This window comes from Brachyhypopomus gauderio, chromosome 15 (genome assembly GCF_052324685.1).
Source record: "Brachyhypopomus gauderio isolate BG-103 chromosome 15, BGAUD_0.2, whole genome shotgun sequence".
In the NCBI taxonomy this organism is placed as follows: domain Eukaryota; kingdom Metazoa; phylum Chordata; class Actinopteri; order Gymnotiformes; family Hypopomidae; genus Brachyhypopomus; species Brachyhypopomus gauderio.
The window spans coordinates 21,058,562-21,081,677 of NC_135225.1; the positions used below are offsets into that span (position 1 = coordinate 21,058,562).

Below are 23,116 nucleotides of genomic sequence, written 5' to 3' on the forward strand. Positions count from 1 at the left end.
CGCTGCCCGCAGAGCTGCTGTTGGTACAGCAGAACATGTCGTGCGTGGGCGAGGGCTACAGGAGCCTGGGTGAGGTGCTGGAGAGCAGGTCCTCCGAGCTCCGCGCCCTGCTGTTGAAGGTGCGAGGGGTCCACGATGAGGCGGAGTCCATGTTGCAGTGGCTGGGGAACATGAAGGAGACGGCAGCTACCTGGGGCTCAGAGCCCCTGGGGAAAGACTCTGTGAAAACACAAATGGAACAGCAGAAGGTAGAGACACACTGCTGTTCTTTACATCACGTATGTTTTCACACCCCGTAACTTACCCCAGCAGGCACTTGGTGTACACTGCATATATCCAGGTTGGAAGAGTAGAAAGTAATAACGTTGGTAGTTTATTTAGACAAGGAAATGACTAAATGATCTCCTTTCACACAGGCATTTGAGGAAAATATGAAACAAAAGGAGCAGCAACTCCAGCAGCTGAGGGAGAAGCTGCTTCATCTGATGGAGGAAAACCCGGATTCACCTGAGGCGGCGAAGTGGAAGCAGATGCTGGATCAGATAGGTAAACATCTATCAAGTTCAGAACCATCCACCTAAAACCCATGAATCTCTTTCAGCACGCTGGTGTTGGCCAGGTGAAGGCATCAGATGACACATCTTCTGCATCAACGCCATGCTCAAGTGAAAGCATATGAATGCTCAACACCCTAGTTGGGGAATCTTGCCTCCTGCGTGTTCTATAATGGTACTGCCCCAGACCAGTGAGTGACTGTATGTGTGCGTATGTGCGCTTCACATACAGACGCAGGATGGAAGGAGGTCAGGGGATCTGTGGAGAACCGCAAGCAGCACCTGGAGGAGTCGTCCCGCATGCTGGAGCTCTTCCAAACAACTCAGCCGCAGCTCTCTCAGTGGCTCCAGGAGAAGGAACTGATGATGAGTGTCCTGGGCCCTCTGTCCATGGACCCCAACATGCTCAACACTCAGAAGCAGCAAGTCAAGGTACTGAGAGCTGCTGCAAACTTCTGCCAAAATATCTTTTAAGAAGTGATGTATTTAGACTTATGTTAAACACACAATATTATATATTTGACATTCCCTCGTTCGACTAACAAAGACAAGATAATAAATAACATATAACTGATTATGTATCTAAATGTAGTACACGTCCATACAATATCTAACTTCATCTCCTGTTTAGATTTTACTGAAAGAGTTTGAAAGCCACAAACCTCAATATGAACAGCTGAGTGAGGCAGCTGTGGCCATCACTAGTTCATCAGGACAGCAGGACCCTGCAGTACAGAAGGTGAAGGATCAGCTGGCTGCTATCACCCAGAAATGGCAGAGTCTGACAGGTCAGCTGTCTCAGCGCAGTGTCCTCATAGAGCAAGCTGTGGAGAAGACCACACAGTTCTTGGACCTTCTCCACAGCCTGGGTGAGAGTGCAGTAAACCTGGAATCTCAGCTTAATGGGCAGCAAGCCCTGAGCACGCATCCCGATGTAGTCAAGAAACAGCTGGAAGCAACTTATGCCATCGTGGCTCAGCTATGTGAGGAGAAAAAGAGGCTGAAGGAGGCAGAAGGTCTCTGCTCTGAGCTTTTGGCTCTGGTGACTGAAGATTATCTCAGAGCTAACCTCACAAAACAGCTGGAAAATGTCTCCAAACCCTTCAGACTACTTGAAGACAAAGCAGGTTTGCTGGATGATCTTAATTACTTTTCCTGAACAGTTCTGTTCTGATAAATTCCTAAAAATGTGTAATTGCTTACATTTATAGTTGTTGAGGCTTGCCAAGATAGCATTACCTCAACTTCTCAGACTATACTGTCTTGTTACATTTATTAGGATGAAAGATTTTTGTTTGACAGATTATTAAATGTCCCAGTCTTACCATTACAACTGAGAACATCAGCAGATATATATATATATATTTATAACTGCCACATGTTCAACATGTTACAACTATGATAATAGTTCATATATTACATGTATAATTATGATAATACTTCAGGTATTATATTATAATTTGACCTGGAAGTCACATTTTGTATTCACCAGGAAAGCGGATTCATCAGCTCAACTCTGCCTTTGCTAGCTCCCAGCAATTCCATCAAACATCTAAAGACTTCCAGGCTTGGATAGAACAGAAACTGCAGGAACAGGCCGGCCTTCAGACCATCTCAGCAAAGGTGGATATTCTGAGTCAAAGCTTGAAGGAGCACAATGCAGTCCAGAGGGCCATAAATGAACATGAGGTGCCATACAACACCATTATGAAAGAGGGAGAGGCTCTTCTACAGAGCACAGATGGAGCAGAAAAGCTGGCCCTCCAAGAACAGCTCTCAGCCCTCAGGACCAGCTGGGAAGAGGTTAAAAGGGGAGCTGTGGAGAGAGCAGAGAAGCTCAACACAGCTATGGATAGGGCCCAGAAATTCAAGGAGCATGCAGAGAGCTTGACCACATGGCTGCAGGAGTATGCAGGCAGTGAGACGAACGTGAAGATCAGTGTTAAACCTGTAGAAGTTGAGAACTCCATCTCACAGGTCAAAGCCATACAGAAGGACATGGACAAACGCAGAGCTCAGGTGGAGCTGTTGAACACAGCTGCTGACAGCCTTCTGGAGGTGGCCACAGCAGATGTGGATGCTATTAAAGAAGAGAAGATGGTAATTGGGAAGAATATTGAGAACTTGACTGATAATTTGCAGCTCAAGAAAGAATTGCTGGAGAAGCTTTCACAGAGGCTGAAGGAGTTTAGTGATACTCACAAAGATCTCAAAAGCCAACTTGAGGGTGCCAAGAAGCAACTAGAATGTCACACTGACCTTGGAATCCAGGCATATAGTAATAAGAACTTAACCAACATGAAAGCCCAGCGGAAAAGCTTAGAGGATGTCCAGCCACAATTGGAGCACCTTAAAAGTCTAGCTCAGATTGTGGTAGTAGATGTTCCAGAAGCTGAGGGTGTGACAGATCTCCTCCTACAGGCAGACAGCTTGGAGAAGGAGCACAGCACCATAAGCAAAGCAACCGAAGACACCTGCAGCACAATGGAGAACAAACTTAAAGGCATCGGTCAGTTCCAGAACACAATTCGGGAGATGTTCACAAGCTTTACAGACCTGGATGATGAGCTAGACAGTATGGCGCCGGTGGGCAGAGACATTGAAACCCTGAAAGATCAAGAAGGCACCATGCAAAACTTTGTGACTAAACTCCAAGATTTGATGACCAACACATTGAATGCCAGAGACACTTGCAAGAAAATGTTAGAGTCAGAGAGCTCACCAGATCTGCTAGGCTTGAAGAGAGACTTGGAAGCACTCGGCAAACAGAGTGGCAAGCTGATGGACCGGGCCAACAGGAGAAAAGAGCAGGTGGAGGATACTTTGAAACATCTGGAGGAGTTCACCAACAAGCTACAGACATTCAAACAAAACATGGCTACAGCAGAAGAACAAGAGGAATCTCTAGGACCTGTTGGCATGGAAACAGATGCCATTAATCAACAGCTAGAGACTTTCAAGGTAAGATCATGTTAGTTTTGCCCTTGTCTTACTGTGCACTGTTGTCTAAAACGTTCTTCAGATGTATTCATTGCTGCTCTCTAATTATGCCAACTGTGTATTGGTGTGGTAGCTTACACTGTGAGAAGGAATATTCATCACATGAGTTCATTTTCTGCCTTAAAAAGGTCAGCTGAGTACAGTGACAATGTTTTAGTAGTCATAGTATACTAATAAAGAATATTGCTTCATTTGTTACACTAAAGAATACCTTACTTAATTTTGATGAGATACAGTACAATGCATAAAACCCCAATGGCCTATATCCAGAAAGGTGACTATAAAGGTCATATAAAGGTCATAACTAAAAACACAGTGATGCACTTTAATTGCAACAAGGTTTGACTAGTTTCTGCTCATATATTAGTTGTTTGTGGTGCAGCTTGATACATACATGAAAATCTAGCTACATACCCACTAAACACTTGAAAACACAGTGTAACTCAACTGTTTGAAGTGTGCTCTGTAGGCACTGACCCCCCCCCCCCCGGGAAAATCAAAACACCAGAGTAATTACACTGATTTTTACTGCCATGCTGATGTGGGTTCAGTAGCGTTTACTTGGCCTGTAAGCCACGTGCTTGGCTGTGGTGTCGGCAGGGTCATGTTCACTGTGTTGCTGAGCGTTCAGCGATAAACAAAGGAGCCACGGCCACTGCGCCATTTGTCACGAGGGAGTTGTGCGCCAGCTGGGAGCCACTGAGACTGTGTGAGGAGACCCAGTGAAGGGCCACGGGGCCCCTGCTCTCTCCCCCATCACACAGGGCAGGCGCACGCCTCCCAGACACCTGAAGCAAAAATGCCAAAGGTTCTTCATTTCATCATGCCTTACTACCAGCTAATTTACCGCTTTTTAGCATCTTTCTGTGTTTGGTTCAGGACGATTTACCGTTCTGCCTAATGCCGACCATTTATTATAAACAATACAACATTATCTACGCTTCTGTGAACATAGATTACTGTGGAGACAGAACGAGTGAGTCATGTTTGGTGGCATGAGATTTTGCGCATCATTTCAAATTATTTTAGCATAGCTTTTCTTTAGATGACTACACATTTTTGTAGTGTAGAATTTGTGGGAGTTCTCGTTGTATCCTGTGGTTTTCAGGTTTCATGGCTTCAAGCATCATGAGTATGCTGTTGTTGTGAGAGAAATATCTGAATAAGTTAATCTGAAATGCGAAGGGAGATTTAACCTCTCCCTTCATGTTTGTAAACAGACCTTCAAACAAAGCCCAAAGGTTTACAGCTACCGAGCAACTCTCCTCTCATGTCGTATTAAATTATAGTAGCGATTACAGATTGTCTTTATCAAAGTAACAGTTAATGTTCCACTTTTTGTAATTGGCTTGTGTGCAGATGCACAGAACGTTCTACATCATCAAGATGTATAGTGGAATATTCAAGTGTTCTAAAAGCCTTATTAAGTTTAGAAGACAAAAATGTGTAGTTTCACATTTACAACATGCTGCAAAATATCACACATAAAAGCTGTGGCATAAGCCACAACACATGAGAATTTATAAGAACAGGGCCAGTGCGGTGGAGTCATTGTAGGGTTATAGGGCATCAGCTGCAACTGAGCGTGTAGGCCCCATGCTGCATGGACGGCCCTCTTTTGTCTCGTCCCCCCGTCTGGGGGGCTCCTTGCTGCTGCTTCAGCTGCTGGGTCAAAATCATCATTGTTCTGAAAGATGCAGTCATTTACCTCAGGGGAATGAAGCAGATCATTAAACCACAAAAGACGCAGCGAGGTTCAGAATTTTAATCCGGCGGCTGTGGCGAGCATTCGGGATTAAACACGGGACAAATCGCAAGTGCGAAGTAACGGAGTGATCCGTTGAGTTCTGCGGCTGTTATCAGGGCCGTGCACAAAATGAGCATTACTAATCACATCTCAGGGCTTTTGTTGTGTGATCTGGCAACACTGCGTCCACTGTCTGCTTCCGTGAAGGTTTTGACATCTGGTTTTTGTAGTTAATTCCTTTGGTATCTGGTTTTTGTAGTTTTTGTAGTTTATGCCTTTCATTTTTTTCTTATAGTTTTGTAAGGATCTTCAAATGCCATATGCTTCTAGAAGGAAACATTAAACGATACACTGTGTGGGTGACTGTACTAGATGAGGGCATGCATTTTTTTCCAATATTTGACCATGACCTCAGCTACGCCTTATGAACCTAACAGCATTACATTCCCGTGAATCATGTCCATTACTAGCTCTAAAGGTGATGATCGGAAAAAATCCTTATGAAGCCCACAGCTTGAAGCTTAGTCACTGCCTCTTCTCTTCACGAAAATCCCCAAGAGGAAACCTGAGACCCCCGCATAGGAACATCAGACCTTTTACACATTGTTGTGTTACGATGACCTTGGGAGTTTGTGGAACACCTAATATTCATGCGCAGTTGATCTTAACTCTGAGGGCTCTATAAAAAAAGCACTCTGAGATTGTGTTCAGAGCGGGCTTTGTTCTCTCCTGAATAATAGTTGTGCGTTTTGTTGGCCAGGGCTATTGTTCATGTGAGCAATGAGAGAGAATGTTGTCAGAGGGAATTTTTTTCTGATGGGTTGTTGTCCCTGTCCTGTTTGCATGTTTAAACATGCATTCTCTCAGTAACTTGGTAAAGTAAATACTGTTGTGTACACGATAAAACGATTAAACCACAATAGAACATTTCTTTCTCGTACATTGTTATGGCATAAGTGCATTGCGACTAATGTTGCCACACTTAAACTACAACATCAGTATCAACCTGAAAATAATTTGTATTCATGAAATGATATTTCATTTTTATTTAAAAAGGGCCTGAAATGTTATTTTATCGGTACACAAGTGAGTTCAAGCTAGGAGACATGAAAGTGTGCACCTTTGGAGAAGAAAGAAGAAGACAAATGTTCTGCCTCCTTTAATTCAACGCCTGGATTATGTCTGAAGTATGTGGGATTCAGCTGCTGAATATCCTTTCTGTAAATCCCACAGATCTCTTTAACCGCGTCCTGGTCTCTGCCAACTTCTCACTTTTCTCTCCTTACAAGCAGGGAGTTGAGCTGCAGACCGTGCTTGTCTCCCCACAGGCTGCCTGTAGTTGACACAAGTACAAATGAAAAGGGATTCGTCCTTTTATATGGACTGTGTTTGGTCCTTCCTCCCCGGCCTGGACACTGGCTATGAAAAAAAACTCCCGTCTCGTACTTGGATATGTTCATGTTGTCGTTACCTAGGACTGGTAACCTCCCTAAGCATTCCAAAGTAATTAAAAGAATATACAGGCTTCTCGACAACTCCCCACACGATAACACCAGAGAAAGAGAGATGTGGGGGGGTGGTGGGGGGCAGTATCTGTTTCTGCCCCATGTGATGTCATCTGAGAGGGAGCTGTTTGCTTCTACAGCTTTTTTTTTCCGCCACTTTCTCCTCTCTGTACCGAAGGAGGAGGGCTACTGTCAGAGCAGGAGACGAATAAGAAGTTAAGGCAAGTGGGCCACGGAGACAGAAGGGGAGAATTAAAACGGGGTCAGGCATCCACCAATCAACATGTGCTCTCAGCATAAATGGAGCTGTGGCAGATGTTGCCGGAATAATGAGAAGGGGGCGGGGCCTTGAGCCCTTTGCCGGGAGGGTGTCTGTCATTGCCGGGCGGACCACAAGAGAGGCAGGAGCGTTTTTTTGTTTATGCTGGAGCTCTACAGCTTTGTTTCCACAAATTGGAGTATTTCTATCAGGATATGGCACTTCACAGCGGAGATACTTTTGCGGAGAGCCACTGTTAACTGCTCAACAGAACGGGAAAATGCCAACATGTCTGTTCACAGGATGTACATGACAAAACTTAGGACTGAGGAAACAAGCAACAATAAAGTTCTAACAATGAGAAGATATGAAAACGAATGCAGGGACTATATGGGACAGAATGTTCTGGAGGAAGTATTAATGAAACCTCTATATTACAGAACAAAGTATTGATTTTGTTCTCAGCATGAAATAATTTCATATTACAGATAACATTTGTCTTATTTTATTCTATTGAAAATTATATTTTCATTTGGTGAAGCTTCTATGTATATAGATAACTGCTTATAAAATTAATTTTTATATTTATTTTTAGACATTTTATGTTTTGGCACAATGTGTTCGGATGCACTTTTTAAGAGTTCAGCAAATAAACTGATGGAACATAAAATCTGATGTTCCTGTGTTTTATAGACTTTTTATGCCTTTTTCTTTTACGTGAATGGATTTTTGCACTGAAAACGTATACCTCATTTTATGAATTTTATTTCACAACGTTAAGTGTTAGCTATTGGCAGAATGGGCAAACCTCTGAGCCGGCCTGACTGTCTGCGGCAGAACCCCTCCTGTGTGGGCCAAGGAGAAGAAGAGGACCTGAACATTGATGACTGCTACGTTCCCCAGAGATCCATTTACGACACCGTGCGGCTCAACGAGCAGATCGACTCCGGCTCTAAGGGCAGCCTGGCCTCCCGGCATTTTATTGGCACTCTGCCTTATGCCCACCGCACCCTGGACATGAGCGTGCTCTGTGGAAATGGGGTCCTGGCTTCCTCCAGTGCCTTCGAGCTACGCAGCAAGGAAGCGGCACGGTCGGACGAGCGGGTGCCGTTCGACGCGCCGAAGCTCAACGGGGACGTAATCCGTGGCGCCGGCGCCGTGGCGGGGAAGGGGCGGGTCCAGGGGGAGCGGAGGGAGCCCCAGCCGCACCGGCGGTCCTGGAAGAGCTTCGCACCGGCCAGCCTGAGCGAGTACGGCAGCTGCGGCGGCACCTTATACGCCGAGGGGGCGGACCGGCGAGCCCTGGTCCAGGTCGGCCGAGGGCGCAGCGCCACAAACTCTCTGACGTCGGAGGATGACTCGGGCCTGTGCAGCCCCATGGTGGAGCGAGAGTGGCGGGGCCAGCGGGTCCGGCGGAGGCCCGTACCGGGCACCAGGAGCCTCTCCTCCACCGAGGCCGTGCATACGTCCGAGGAATTGAACGCAGGCTGCTCCCTCAGTTCCGGCCAAGAAGAGTTTCTGTTCACGGCACCGACCACGATGGACCACGAAGATGCCACGGCACAAGAAGACCAGAAGCGTAAAGACACACGGACCACGGTCATCAGCGACACCGAACCAATCATTTCTAACAGTGGTTGTACAGATACTCGGAGCAAGATAGCAGTTGGGTCAACAAAGCAAATACAGAATTGTACCTACGACAGCCGGTCCAGGACAATCTCAGGATATGATGAGTTACCCACAGCTGAACTTCTTGAGGACACTTCATCTCAGGAGGAGTTTGAGCTTTTAAGCATAGTTGTGACGCAGCCAGAGACTAGTTCACGTCACGGTGCACCTCTGGAGCAACACATCGTTAAAGATGCAGAGTTTTATGAAAATGAGCAGAGAATCACAGAGTCTAAAATGGCTGATTTGGAAGAGTTTCTCTTGTCTGTGGAAAGAGAGACAGGACTTGCCAATGGAATAAAGTGGGCTATTAACTACATGGGAGATGAGGAAATACAGAGTTTATTAACATCTTTAGCTGCATGCCCTGAGATGGATCTCTTGTCATGCTCACAGGTAGACTATCCCAAAATACCCCTCTTCAGTCTCAAGCCCTTACCTCTGTCAGCATGGCAAATATGATTAGCACTTCCCAGGAAGCTGTACTATCCTGCTCTTGTGACCTGACTATCCTGCTTTGAGTTTGGTATAATTGTCAGTCAGTGATTCACCTTCTGTGATCTTGCACAGCTGTGTATTAACAGCAGTCCCTGTCTAAACTGCTGACTGGTCCTAGAATGAATGTCATGCCCACTTCAGTGGAAAGTCTTGCCATAAAAGGAGTGAGGAAAAGCTAACGTGGTTGAGGTATTCAGTCAGATGCACTGAAGGAGGCAGGTGCTGTAATTTATGCTTTTATTCAAGAGTTTTCAGGAGCTTTGTGCTTTTGTTGGTCAGGAGCTGTGAGCCTTTGTTAAGCAACACAATTCCCCAGATCTAAAGGGTTGATATTCATACCTTAAAATGGCACTTTAAACAAACCTTCCAAACGTCTCTAATCAGTCACTAATCAGCAAACCATAACAAATTACTATCATCTTAAGGAGTATGACTTATAATGAGCTTCACATCAGTGTTTCCATTCGGCATTTGACATATCTTTGTATGTTTTCCACTGACTGCAGGTTTTCCAGAAAGATGCCATTGAGTCACTACAAACTCAGTTGCAAGAGCTGAACTCATTAGGCCAGGGCCTTATTCAGAACGCTCCCAAAGGGACCGATATCAAGGGCCTTGAACATGACATGGATGAGGTCAACACCAAATGGAACACCCTCAACAAAAAGGTGACAAACTTGTTTTTCTTCTCGCTAAGCTAAAAAAAAATCTACTTTTAATAGTGTAATAAAGAGCGCTCTCTTTCTGTATTTGTGCCTATTCAACCTTCTCAGGTAGCGGGACGTTCAGCACAGCTCCATGAAGCTCTGCTCCACTGTGGGAGGTTCCAGGATGCTCTGGAGTCCCTTCTCAGCTGGCTGACGGACACAGAGGAACTGGTGGCCACCCAGAAACCTCCATCAGCAGAGTTCAAAGTTGTCAAAGCACAGATCCAAGAACAGAGAGTAAATATAGCACTCAGCAATTCTATGATATTGATTATTAAACTTGCCTATATTAAAGAGCCACTAAGGAACTGCTTCACCAGGAAGGAAAGTTATCACCGCACCCAGTAGACCCTTTAGAGTAACACGAAGATTATGAAAATACCCATCATGTATGTTTACTATGCTCCCAGCTAATAAAGTCAGGCTTACTCCCAGGGGCCACACCACTGTTTTAGTAATGCGGGATACAGGCTTTAATAAGAGATCAGGAAAATCTGAGGGCTTTGGAGGATTTATGGTCAGTTAATCATGCCATACATATGGTGTTGCCTTGGTCTGCAGTTGTATATTTTGCTCTCTTGTGCCTTGGGCAGCTCCTGCAGAGGCTTCTGGATGAGCGCAGACCCACGGTGGAGCTTATTAAGAAGGAGGGGGGGAAAGTGACGGAGCTGGCTGACTCCGTGGAGAAGGAGAAGATTGGAAAAGAGCTTGAGTGCCTGGGGCAGAGGTGGGACGCTCTGCTGAAAAAAGCAGAGAGCAGGTAAAACGGCAACGCTTCCATTTCATAAGGATTTATATGTCAGCGTCAGGAAATAAAGAGATGAAGTGTCTATTATAGAAAAAAAGAAGAAGCAGTTATTAGCAAGCTATGATTTTCAAATATGCTGAAATTTGCTGAAACGTTTAAAAACTACAATGTCAAAAAAAAGAATATTTAAATGTTATTGTCACTATGGTATAGTTATCCAAATGTGGCATGCTCAAATATTTAAGTTATATGCTTTTGTAGATGGAAACCACAGTTTGTGGATGTACTGTAGTTTGTCAGGCATAGTGTTAATCGTCGATTTCACACGGGGTCATGGGGGCGTCCTGGCAGACGATGGCAGCTGGAGAGTATTTTGGTGGTGGCCCAGCAGTTCTACGAGACACTGGAGCCACTGGTTGAGTGGCTCACTGCTACAGAGAAATGTCTAGCCAACTCGGAGCCCATCGGCACCCAGACATGCAAGCTGGAAGAGCAAATCTCTCAACACAAGGTGCATAGCTGCAGTGCTTTCAGGCACACCTGTTCTTATTGATCCACGCTGCGTTAAATCCCATCCATCCACTTTGATCTTTCGTTGTGCCTTTATGTTATTGTCACTTTTGTTGCATCTTTGCTTTTGTCACTTTTAATTTTTTTTTACATTCTTCTTTTGTTATTATTCCATTCTGTTTGTGTTGGCTACACCCCCACCCCCCCACTTTGTGTACTGTCCATGATAATTAGGCCTTAGAGGAGGAGATTATAGGCCACGGTAAGAGCTTGTACCAGGCGATGAGTCTAGGCCAGGAGCTGCGGACCATCGGCTGTGTGGATGACAAGGAGCTGGTCCAGGCCAAGCTGGACACCACTCAGAGCAGCTACCTGGACCTGCAGGAGCGATGCCGTAGGAAGGCTGAGCAGCTTCAGCAGGCCCTGGCCAACGCCCAGCTCTTTGGGGAGGACGAGGTGGCGCTCATGAACTGGCTCGACGAAGCCCACGGCAGGCTGAGTGAAGTCTCGGTCCAGGACTACGCACCAGCCGTGTTGGCAAAGCAACACGCCGAACAACTGGTAGAACTGAGCTCCTCCTCTCCAGGCTTCCCACACCATTTTTTTTGTTGTTGTTTTTATTTATTCACTTTTACTTTTTAAACCTTCATCACAATTTATGTTCCCAGTATTTACTGGATTGGTTTGTTGCGGTTTGTTTAAGAATTACTTGGCGTAAACCCGGGTTTTCTATGGTTAGGTTCTTCACGAGGATATTGTGTTAAGGAAACAGTGTGTTGACCAGGCACTACAGAATGGTCTAGAGCTGCTCAAACAGACCACAGGTGAGATTTATTTTAAATGTATTTTCATTTATATATTTCATGTCTATGTTTTAAAATGCCAAAACATTCTGGTATTCTGCAAGTCTGTAAATTCAATGAGAAATGTGAATTTTGTGGTATTTTGTTACATGTTCAGTTTTTTATGTTCAGCCAATCTGAACAGATTCATATTCATGTTCAGAGTAGCTGGGGTCTGGGGTCTAGGGTCTGGGGTCTGGGTCTGGGGTCTGGGGTTTTCCACTTCCACTTTGTACTGAGCCTTTTCGCTAATTCAAGACTTGCCTACCGAGAAGAAAACCACACCTGTAATTCAAGTAGCTTATTATTTTTAGTTAATGTTTAATGCTTTTTCACTTAGCCTTTAAATGGACGGAACCATGAGAGCAGTAGAAATGACAACACACCAGGTATAAGAGTAATACATCCGACACTTTTGTGCAGGTGACGAAGTTGTCGTCGTTCAGGGAAAACTGGATGGAATAAAGACCAGATATTCTGAGATTAGCACCATGAGCAACGATGTGCTAAAGACCCTGGACAAGGCCCTGTCTCTGGCCACCAGCCTACAACATACACACGAGGAGCTGCATTCCTGGATGGAGAAGGTGGAGTCTGAACTGATGGCGTTTGGAACTCAGGAACAAGTGGGAGAGCAGCTCACTCAAGTGCAAGTAAAGCAAAATGTGAGTACACACTTTAGCCTGCAAGGGATTCTTCACAAGAGAAGCGTGGATTACGCATGAGGTCATCACACCACCTTAGTTCATTATTAGCCTTTTTAACACTTTTGTGTGAAGTATTCTTTTGTCATGACATTGTAGGCTACGTTTGGTTGACATTGTAGGCTACTATTTGACATTTGGTACTGATAGTATTTTAGTATGTAGTATTCAAACAACTCATATATCCATTCACTAAACACAGAAAAATCATCACATGTAACAAAATGTAGGGTCAGACAACATCAGCTTACTCTGGAAATAAATAAATGTGGTGCAATCACAACAGATTGAAGTAAGATGGTGTTTTATAGCATCTGACATGTCAGGACTAATAACACCCATCTGTGAGACTACATCCATGTTCCCATGTTATGAATAAAGACTACTGACTGAAATACTATAATGATCATTATTCATTCACAAGCTTCGTTTATTCTGGTTCAAGTTACACTGATTAACCATTACACTTGGGCTCACATGAAATCCTAGTGTTAAACCTGGCTAGCACCTGCCATAGGGAACCGCTATGCATTGTGGTACCTTTTCCCACAGTGCACATCAGTTGTTCACTGCATTTGCGGTGCACTATTCGTAACAATATAACGAACTATATAGGGAATATAAATTGTCCACTGAGAAGTCAGACAACAGTACTGGATGGTTGATGCTCTAAATAGAACAACAGGGTGTGAATTTGAACACAGCTTGGGAAATACCTACTTAGTAAAAGCTCAGTCTGTCTGCATGAATGTGCATGAACTTTGCATTCAGGCCCTGCTGAAGGAGGTCCAGGAGAAGCGGCCAGTGGTGGACACGCTAAACGAAGTGAGCAGTGCCTTACTGGACCTGGTGCCGTGGCGGGCCAGAGAGGGTCTGGACAAACTGGTCACCGAGGACAACGAGCGCTATAAGTCTGCCAGTGAGGCCATCGCTCAGCGCGTCCACCAGACTGGAGCGGCCATCTTGAAGTCACAGCAGGTAACACACTAAGTGACCTCAGGTGCCACAGACACACATGTAGTAACCATGTCCATCAGAGATTCACTGTTATTCTGTTGGTCACACCATACACTTATAGTCTTTTTTCATAGTTGTTTGATTAGCCCTTTCAGAGGCTTTATTTGAATGCTATGTTCAATAAAGCCACTTATATTTAATCAAATCTCATTGTTTGTGCATGTTGCTGACGAGCATGGCTCTGATGTTCAGTTTGAGCAGGCAACAGACACCGAGCTGGCCTGGCTGACTGATGCCGAGAGGAAACTGACATCTCTGGGGGGTGTGGAGCTGGAGCCAGAGCAGACCACAGCCCAGCTGCAGGCGCAGAAGGTCAGTGTGACGGGCCTCCTGCTGTGTGACGCCCACACCAACCCTAACAACTACAGCGAAGGTCTGCTTGCGCACCACCCATCCCGTTAACCAACGCACCCTCTGTCTCTCGCAGGTCTTCTCCATGGATATTATGAGACACAAAGATGCTGTGGATGAAATCACGAAAACAGGCGATGCGATCATGAGCAGCAGAGACGAAGCAGAGAAACAGGCTCTGAAGGTGAAAATAAAGAAAAGCCTCAGTAAACAGATACTATGCAGACTCATGCCTGAACCCTGTATGTAATGTACACCTACCAGACATGACACATCTTTTGTGCATGGTGGTGGTTTTTACCCACCCATTAATGTGTATGTGACTGTGTTGTCATGGGAACAGGCTAAGGTCCAGGCCCTCCTGGAGAAGTACAGCGTGGTGAGTCAGTTGAATTCGGAGCGCTGTCTGCAGCTGGAGAGAGCCCATTCCCTGGTCTGCCAGTTCTGGGAGACCTATGAAGAACTTTGGCCATGGCTGCAGGACACCCAAGTGAACTTCACCCATCTCCCCCAGCCAGCCATTGAGTACGAGACTCTCAGACAGCAACAAGAGGAACTGCGGGTAAGAACTTATCGGAGCTCCCAAAACTGCAGCTACCTTTAAACAGGGTTCCTCTACATGCCATCCTAACAATCCATATCCATTGTGCTGGTAGCAACTCAGGGAGCTGATTGCAGAACACAAGCCTCACATTGACAAGATGAACAAAACTGGCCCTCAGCTGGTGGAGTTAAGTCCAGTGGAGGGAGTGAAGATACAGAAGACCTACCAGGCCACAGACACTTTATATGCACAGCTTAAAGCAGACGTTACACAGAGAGCCACAGCCCTCGATGAAGCCATATCCAAATCTACCCAGGTCTGTCTACTATCTTGGTTATGTTTCTTTTTTTCTTTGCCCCAGGTTACTTTGAACTCATTTCAGCCCTTTTGTTTCTCAGACATGTGTGTAACTGCTGTGTTAATAGCCTCACGTCCTGCGTGCTCCTGGCTGAAAGGCTTGCCAAGAATCCATTGTAAATCTTATCTGTAGAAAAATAAAATCCCTAAGAGTTCTTTTACGGTCATCCAAAATAGTAACAGGTCATTAATGAGGTGTGATGTCAGAATCCTTTGATGGAAGTAAACCTTTAAGTGTTGTACAGTCTGTTTTTGTATAAAAAGGATATATTAGTCATGACCTCTCTGATATGAGTATGAGGAAGTGTAAGCTTCCACTAAAAGGCTTCCTGTCAAACTCGTGTTTAACAACAAGAAAGTGATTTTACTAGAACATGATGAAAGACTACATGTACTACATCTGTTGAAAAACCTTTTTAATTTTAACTAAACTGCATAATTATTGTCCCAATGCATTTAATGTGCATATGCAATGCAGCAGTATGACTAACTTAATGTCTGAAAAATGTCTTTCTGAATGGTGGCCTGTTCCTCTTAAAGTTCCATGATAAGATTGACCCTATGCTGGAGTCTCTGGAAAGAATAGCAGAGCGTTTGCGCCAGCCCCCCTCCATCTCCGCTGAAGTGGAGAAGATCCGTGAGCAGATCTCTGAGAACAAGGCCGTGAATATGGACTTGGAGAAACTGCAGCCCTCTTATGAAACTCTGAAGCAGCGAGGGGAGGAGATGATCACCCGCTCAGAGGGAGCAGACAAAGACCTGTCTGCCAAAGGTAATCACCTGAGTTCATCTCAGTTCATCTCAAACGATACAAAATCTGCAGTCATCTCAAACAAACGTGGCTGGTTTCACAAAATGTTTGGTACAACAAAAGGAAAAGTCCAAGACTCTAATTTCCTTTAATTTCCTGTACTTTGAAGCTGTGCAAGACAAACTGGACCAGATGGTGTTTGTGTGGAATGACATACATGCCCTTCTGGAGGAGAGAGAGGCAAAACTCCTAGACGTGATGGACCTGGCTGAGAAGTTCTGGTGTGATCACTGTGCACTCATTGTCACCATCAAGGACACACAGGACCTCCTGAGAGAGCTGGAAGAGCCTGGAGTTGATCCCTCCGTGGTCAAACAGCAGCAGGAGTCTGTAGAGGTCAGTTAGCCATGGAGTAAAATGATGTTCCCTTTAATATGACTTTTGAAGCATATATTTAGCATAGAACAGAAGACGTAGTATGCGTGTGGCTTTTTTTATGCACTGCTGAAATGGAGGATGGGTTTCGCTTCCCACAGGGATACAGAGAGGAGATTGATGGTCTTCAGGAGGAACTGAACGTGGTGCAGAATCTAGGAGCAGAGCTCATGACAGCGTGTGGAGAACCAGACAAACCAGTGATCAAGAAGAGTATAGATGAGGTGACAGGTCCATCTCTAGATGAAAGAGCACGCATGAAAGATCTCAGCAACAGACTTACATTGTTTTAAATGTTTAATATACAGGCTAGCATGGCTTATATTTCTTCATACATTTTAGGTTTTTGCTGTTTTAGGAATATTTCTTTTCTGTTTGTAATATTATATAATGTGTTTGCCACACCAGTGATCTAAAGGCTTGGTCATCCTTCATTCAAATATTGTGTTATTCCTGAATTAAATGCTCTTGTTCATATATTTATGACCAAATATTTTAAGCTTGACGTTAAGCTCAATATCTGCTTCGTGCTGTAGGTGAATGTAGCATGGGAGACTTTAAATAAGACATGGAAAGAGAGAGTGGAGAGACTGGAGGAGGCCATGCACGCTGCAGTTCAGTTCCAGGATGGTCTTCAGGTACAGCAAACACCTCCCACATGTGACACCTAACTCTACTCTTCCACTCAGGAGCTCATCACCATGTGCTGGTTTAAATGTACTACCTTGGAGATTACAAGCAACTACGTAGCACTTTTGTAAGTCGCTCTGGATAAGAGCGTCTGCTAAATGCCATAAATGTAAATGTGTGGAGTTTCAATTTTGCAGTGAGTGGCATCGTCATCCATGACTCAATTGGCTCAAAAGTATTGATCACTGTTAATCACGTTATTTTTAATTATAGAGATAGTGAGTAGTGGTTTTAAAAAATCATAGTTTTAAAAATCATTTGTTTAGTGTGAAATTTGATGTTGAAAAGTGGACATGGCTAAAGCAGGTAGTACATATTGTCCTGTATACTGAGTGCTTGAATGGGCTTATGAGTGATTCAGTTCACCAGCTTGTCCATTGTTGTCTCAAGGGTGAAAGTGCAACCTGAGTCTAGGTAAAGGCAGGTTGAGGTACCTGAGTCTAGGTAAAGGCAGGTTGAGGTACCTGAGTGTCTAGGTAAAGGCAGGTTGAGGTACCTGAGTGTCTAGGTAAAGGCAGGTTGAGGTACCTGAGTGTCTAGGTAAAGGCAGGTTGAGGTACCTGAGTGTCTAGGTAAAGGCAGGTTGAGGTACCTGAGTCTAGGTAAAGGCAGGTTGAGGTACCTGAGTCTAGGTAAAGGCAGGTTGAGGTACCTGAGTCTAGGTAAAGGCAGGTTGAGGTACCTGAGTGTCTAGGTAAAGGCAGGTTGAAGTACCTGAGTCTAGGTAAAGGCAGGTTGAGGTACCTGAGTCTAGGTAAAGGCAGGTTGAGGTACCTGAGTGTCTAGGTAAAGGCAGGTTGAAGTACCTGAGTCTAGGTAAAGGCAGGTTGAGGTACCTGAGTCTAGGTAAAGGCAGGTTGAGGTACCTGAGTCTAGGTAAAGGCAGGTTGAGGTACCTGAGTCTAGGTAAAGGCAGGTTGAGGTACCTGAGTGTCTAGGTAAAGGCAGGTTGAAGTACCTGAGTCTAGGTAAAGGCAGGTTGAGGTACCTGAGTCTAGGTAAAGGCAGGTTACCATTGAAAAGAGTGCTGCATTCTGTCTCTACAGGGGATGTTCGACTGGGTGGATATTGTGGAGAGTAAACTGGATTCTATGTCACCTGTGGGCACAGATCTGGAGACTGTGAAGCAGCAGATTGAGGAGCTCAAGGTAAACTGTTCACTTCTCTGTTTCTGTATGCAAGCTTTTCCCCCTCACCATCCATGTTTGCTTTTTTGCTGATCAAAAGATATGAATATGATATGAAGAAACATAAAGACGTTTCAGTGATCCCACACAGTGCCTTGTCTATTTGTTTAATAAACACAGTGACCTTTCAGACCACATAACAGCTGTGTTTATCCAGCGAAGGATCACTTCATTTTCTCTCCCACAGTTAGTTCAAAGCCACATTGTGGTAAATATTGTATTGTCAGCATAATTTTAAAGACAAACAATCATAGATTTTCTCTTTATTGTTGATCAAGAGGGCGCATCTGTATTCTTTAGCGCTTAGAATGAAGTACATATGTATACAGGTAATGTTGAATGTTTTGTCTGGTCAACCATCTGGTTTTTCCAATCGGGTGTGTTCATGCAGGAGTTCAAAAGTGAGGTGTACCAGCTTCAGATTGAAATGGAGAGGCTGAACCACCAGGCAGGGCTGCTGCTGAAAAAAGTGTTAGATGAAGCAGACCGCATGGCCATTCAAGAGCCCATGAATGAACTCAAAATGCTCTGGGACAACCTGGACGATAAGGTCATCAACAGACAGGTAAGGCTACGACTGCCGAAGCATCTGGGCCACGTTCTTTGTGTTCTAGGTCGTTCTTTGTGTGAACTGTTTTCCTGATGTCTTGCAGCACAAGCTGGAGGGGGCCTTGCTGGCTCTAGGGCAGTTCCAGCATGCTCTTGATGAACTTTTGGCCTGGCTGACCCATACCGAAGACTTGCTAAGTGAACAGAAGAAAACCAGCGGGGATCCCAAAGCCATAGAGATAGAGCTTGCCAAACACCACGTAAATGCTGAGATTTATATAATTGACATGCTTTTTGGAACCACGCTATCTGAAGTCCACAAAATGTTTTATTTGTTAGTTGCAGAGGCCACATGTCTGGCCACAAGAAAATCATATTTCCCTCAGAATGTCTAATTTCTTACTCATTTTAATCACCACTTGCCAGGTGTTGCAAAATGACGTCCTTGCCCATAAGAGCACGGTGGAGGCAGTGAACAAGGCAGGCAGTGATCTGATTGAGTCCAGTGCGGGTGAAGAGGCCTCCGGCCTGCAGAGTAAGCTGGACAACCTTGGCCAGCGCTGGAGGAGGATCCTGGAGAAGACTGAGCAGAGGAGGCAGCTTCTGGACACGGCCTTACTCCAGGTCTGGCTGAGCTTGGAATGTGGAGGCTTGCTAGAAGGAACCTGTGATTGATGATGCTCTCAACAGGAGCGAAGGACTTAAATGAAGGAATGTGCAGCCAAAGACCTGTGCTTGCATACAAAATCTCACACACAAATTTCCACGCATCCGCAGACAAACACACAAGCCCTGTAGGAGGCCCTTGATACAAAATCTGAAATAGATGTTGAATTTTTTCTTTTAATAACTTATCATTTCTGTTTAGCCACATTTTTGGAAAGAAATGTTCTCAGTTTTCTTTTATTTCTAGTGTAAATAGGAAAAGTCAGGTGGTCAGGTGATTCTTAGACTTTAGGATCCATATTTAAGCAGCTTAGAACATTTTAATCAAACTCTGGAGACCGAGTTGCAGTGCGGACTGCTACATATTGAACGCATATGCTGACCATGTATGGACTAAGACAGCATTGTTCAAGCTGGGAACAAGCCACTTTTACTCACCCCAGATTAATAACAGAAACATGAGGCATTTTTACCCTCTGTTCACTCCTTGAAGCCTCCTCTAAAAAGCGTATTGTCATGATGCTGGATGCATTGTGTTCTAGGCCCAAGGTTTCCATGGTGAGATTGAAGATATGCAGAAATGGCTGAAAGACACAGAGCGTCAGCTGTTAGCATCAAAGGCAGTTGGAGGCCTACCAGACACAGCCCGCGAGCAGCTTAACACCCATCTGGTATGTATTTAACACTGTGAGAGGGCTACAGATGGCACATTTGTGTCAGTTAAAGACTGATCACTGACTGATATTTGTTTGTTTGTGTGAAAATGTTAAATAGTAAACAATATAAAACAATTAATTGGCAATCCTATCCTATTTGATGACCCACTGCCCTTGCATGCTGCTTTGTGAATCTGGGTATATTTTAGTGGCCAATAAGACTCGAAGAAGAGCTGAAGTAATACTAAGATCTGCGAGTGCTTATATGTATAACAGGATAAATATGTGCAGGAAAAATGCCTTTGCCACTGTTCCCTAAAGGTAGAACTTGTGCTGATGTGTTTGTGTACACAGGAGCTCTGTAACGCGATGGAGCTGAAGGATGAGGTATACCAGCAGCTTCTTCAGCGAGGACAGCAGCTGGTGTCCCTGACGCCGGACAGCCTGGACAGCACCACCGAGCAGGACCTCCGCACCCTGCAGGACAAGTGGGAGTGCGTGCAGGCCAAGGTGGTGGAGAGGAAGGTGGGTGTGGTGAGAAGCAGCTCCACCTACCCGCTGGAGTCCAAACGCAGCAGGTTACGACGTCAGATCCCTCGCAGGACACGTCTGTCGTGATCCCCATCTGATCCGGACTGTGAACTACGGCGATGTCATGGAGGATGCGGTCAGATGGGGTGTTTATTCTCACCCGCTTGAGGCAGACTGGAGATCTGTATAGAACCAAAGTGTCCCTGTCTGTCAGACATATGCCTGTGATTTATTAGGAGTTCTGTCAAGCTATAGAGCGAAGAAAAATATAGGGTGGTTTGGTTCTGACTTTTTGTTAACACAAATCTTCTGTTTAGTGATGCATTATACCAGGATTTAGGTTTGACTTTTGAATCCAGGATATAGACTTTACCACTGAGCAATGTCAGTGCTCTGTGTCAGTAAATTTCATGTTCTAATTTTTAGAACCTGGTTTGACGTCAGTTTGCAAGATAAGATTTATTTCAGAAAGACTCTGTTGACTCAAAAGACCCAAAAGCTACTCATATAATATAGTGATGATGAAAACACATATAATGAAGTGTTTTTAAAGCACAGCTTTCGCTGGAGAAAGTGATTGGACTGTTTACCAGACAGCACTGTGGGCCAGGCTGTAATATTGAGTCAAAGCATAATGATCCAGTGTTTGGGGTTACAAGGCCAGTGTTTCTCATTCACATCCTTTCATTATAGCACTTGGAGATCAAGACTTCCTCTCTCTGCTCAATCACCTGAAGATTAATCAAATGTTGATGCTAATGACCATTATGCTGATGTAATTATGGCTTGAGTAACTGAAGCCTTGTGTGTGTATTTGTGTGTGTGTGTGTGTGTGTGTGTGTAGGTGAAACTGGAGGAAGCATTAGAGATGGCCACAGATTTCCATAACTCCCTGCAGGATTTCATTAACTGGCTTACCCAAGCTGAGCAAACTCTCACCATGGTGTCTCCAGCCTCCCTCATCCTGGAGACCATTTTGTTCCAGATTGATGAACATAAGGTATCTGTGCATGTGTGCTGTCACTGCTAAGCATATGATTCCATGCCACCCTAATCTATAACATCTAGTAATGAATCCGTTATTGGAGGAATATAGTGTAATATAATATATTATATTATATGTAATATATATATATTTCATTTCCAGTTGATCATGGGATTTAACATGTCCTGATGTTTTCAAACCACGTTATTGAAGTCTCATAGTCAGGAAATCGCTGGTCTTTTGAGCATAATCACATTATGCTTGAGCCCATCTGGCTGGATACCAAACACAGCAACCTACTTTACAATCATTGTTTGTTTAGATTGAAGTGATTTGCCCTTTTGCTTCACCGAGGCCGTGATCCTTCAAGTCCAAGTTCTGCCTCATTCTTCCTTGTTTGACGGCCCTGCAGGTCTTCGTCACTGAGGTGAACGCACACCGGGACCAAATCATCGAGCTGGATAAGACGGGTACCCATCTGAAGTACTTCAGCCAGAAGCAGGACGTGGTGCTGATTAAGAACCTGCTCCTGAGTGTGCAGGGCCGCTGGGAGAAGGTGGTCCAGAGATCGGTGGAGCGTGGACGCCTTCTGGACGACGCCAGAAAACGTGCCAAGCAGGTGTGCAACCACTGATTTTGTGTGGTTTTGAGCTAAGTGCAGGCTCAACCCTGGTATTCCTACTAATCAGACACTGTATACTGTGTTAGTACTTAAGATCTGAGACCATCCTTTAATATGTTGGTCAAAATCTGATTAACATTATACTGCTTTCTATTTACAGAGATGTAATATTAAACACTTGTGCATAAACATCTGTTTGTATGTTGCTAGCTCACATACACTGGTGTCCAGGGATCTTTAGTCAAAGGGATCTTCTTGTCTTTCGTTCCTTCCAGTTCCATGAAAGCTGGACCAAGCTGATGGAGTGGCTGGAAGAGTGGGAGAGCACACTGGACTCGGAGCAGGAGATCGCCAATGATCCTGATAAGATCAAAATGCAGTTAGGGCAGCACAAGGTAACAAGGTCTTAGCCCACACCTTCCATTAGAACATGAAAAAATTTCCCACATCCCCAAATAACTGTGCCTTTGTGCTCGCCAACTTCCATGAATACATGTGGTGAACATCTGTAGAAGTTCAGTAAACCTTGTCTGGGCATGGTGAAAATCACAAAACCAGCTGCTCTCCTATCACCCTGCTTACTTATTCACTGGCTGTGATTCACACAGGAAGAATCACCCTGCCACAGTCGTAATCCCAGTGTTAATCCTATGTGCTTGTAATTGTGATCTGGTGCACCATCCAGTGTATATCAGTGTTTACCATTTTGGGTTTACCCTAAACCTGTAATTATCAGTCTCTGTTCAGATTAAATAATAAGTAAGGCCAGGTCTGTTATTGATAATCCAGAAAGATTCTAGGAATATTAGAACTCTACCCTCACCATGGTAGTATGATTCATTAGTGGTACAGGAACACACCGCCATGTAATTAACATCTCAGCAGTGATGACTCACAACACCTTCTGTTGACTCAGTCATAGAAAGAGACTGTGAAATCCAACACCACAAATTTGTCCACATGAAGTATTAATTCTAACGCACGTCCTTGGGCCGAAATATTAACCTTGGTTATTTTTTGGCTCCTACAG

At 44.6% G+C, this 23,116-nt stretch overlaps 1 protein-coding gene across 18 annotated transcripts in view; it reads left to right on the top strand.

Annotated features, from left to right (window-relative positions):
* dst (dystonin) overlaps nucleotides 1-23,116 on the top strand; it is a 115,172-nt gene that overhangs the window by 77,348 nt on the left and 14,708 nt on the right. For 14 of the 18 annotated variants that reach the window (XM_076974206.1, XM_076974207.1, XM_076974217.1 and 11 more), the window contains 30 exons: nucleotides 13-248; nucleotides 417-546; nucleotides 787-986; nucleotides 1,186-1,681; nucleotides 2,047-3,515; nucleotides 9,741-9,902; nucleotides 10,008-10,178; nucleotides 10,535-10,701; nucleotides 11,041-11,200; nucleotides 11,434-11,760; nucleotides 11,939-12,023; nucleotides 12,465-12,706; nucleotides 13,517-13,723; nucleotides 13,955-14,074; nucleotides 14,190-14,297; nucleotides 14,457-14,675; nucleotides 14,770-14,973; nucleotides 15,555-15,786; nucleotides 15,935-16,161; nucleotides 16,302-16,424; nucleotides 16,737-16,838; nucleotides 17,937-18,038; nucleotides 18,469-18,642; nucleotides 18,731-18,886; nucleotides 19,053-19,250; nucleotides 19,835-19,963; nucleotides 20,303-20,473; nucleotides 21,324-21,479; nucleotides 21,877-22,083; nucleotides 22,362-22,481. In XM_076974206.1, coding sequence (XP_076830321.1) covers nucleotides 13-248; nucleotides 417-546; nucleotides 787-986; nucleotides 1,186-1,681; nucleotides 2,047-3,515; nucleotides 9,741-9,902; nucleotides 10,008-10,178; nucleotides 10,535-10,701; nucleotides 11,041-11,200; nucleotides 11,434-11,760; nucleotides 11,939-12,023; nucleotides 12,465-12,706; nucleotides 13,517-13,723; nucleotides 13,955-14,074; nucleotides 14,190-14,297; nucleotides 14,457-14,675; nucleotides 14,770-14,973; nucleotides 15,555-15,786; nucleotides 15,935-16,161; nucleotides 16,302-16,424; nucleotides 16,737-16,838; nucleotides 17,937-18,038; nucleotides 18,469-18,642; nucleotides 18,731-18,886; nucleotides 19,053-19,250; nucleotides 19,835-19,963; nucleotides 20,303-20,473; nucleotides 21,324-21,479; nucleotides 21,877-22,083; nucleotides 22,362-22,481 — 6,800 coding nt within the window. The remainder of the gene's footprint in view (nucleotides 1-12; nucleotides 249-416; nucleotides 547-786; nucleotides 987-1,185; nucleotides 1,682-2,046; nucleotides 3,516-9,740; nucleotides 9,903-10,007; nucleotides 10,179-10,534; nucleotides 10,702-11,040; nucleotides 11,201-11,433; nucleotides 11,761-11,938; nucleotides 12,024-12,464; nucleotides 12,707-13,516; nucleotides 13,724-13,954; nucleotides 14,075-14,189; nucleotides 14,298-14,456; nucleotides 14,676-14,769; nucleotides 14,974-15,554; nucleotides 15,787-15,934; nucleotides 16,162-16,301; nucleotides 16,425-16,736; nucleotides 16,839-17,936; nucleotides 18,039-18,468; nucleotides 18,643-18,730; nucleotides 18,887-19,052; nucleotides 19,251-19,834; nucleotides 19,964-20,302; nucleotides 20,474-21,323; nucleotides 21,480-21,876; nucleotides 22,084-22,361; nucleotides 22,482-23,116) is intronic. The other 4 variants (XM_076974214.1, XM_076974219.1, XM_076974213.1 and 1 more) reach the window with 1 other exon arrangement.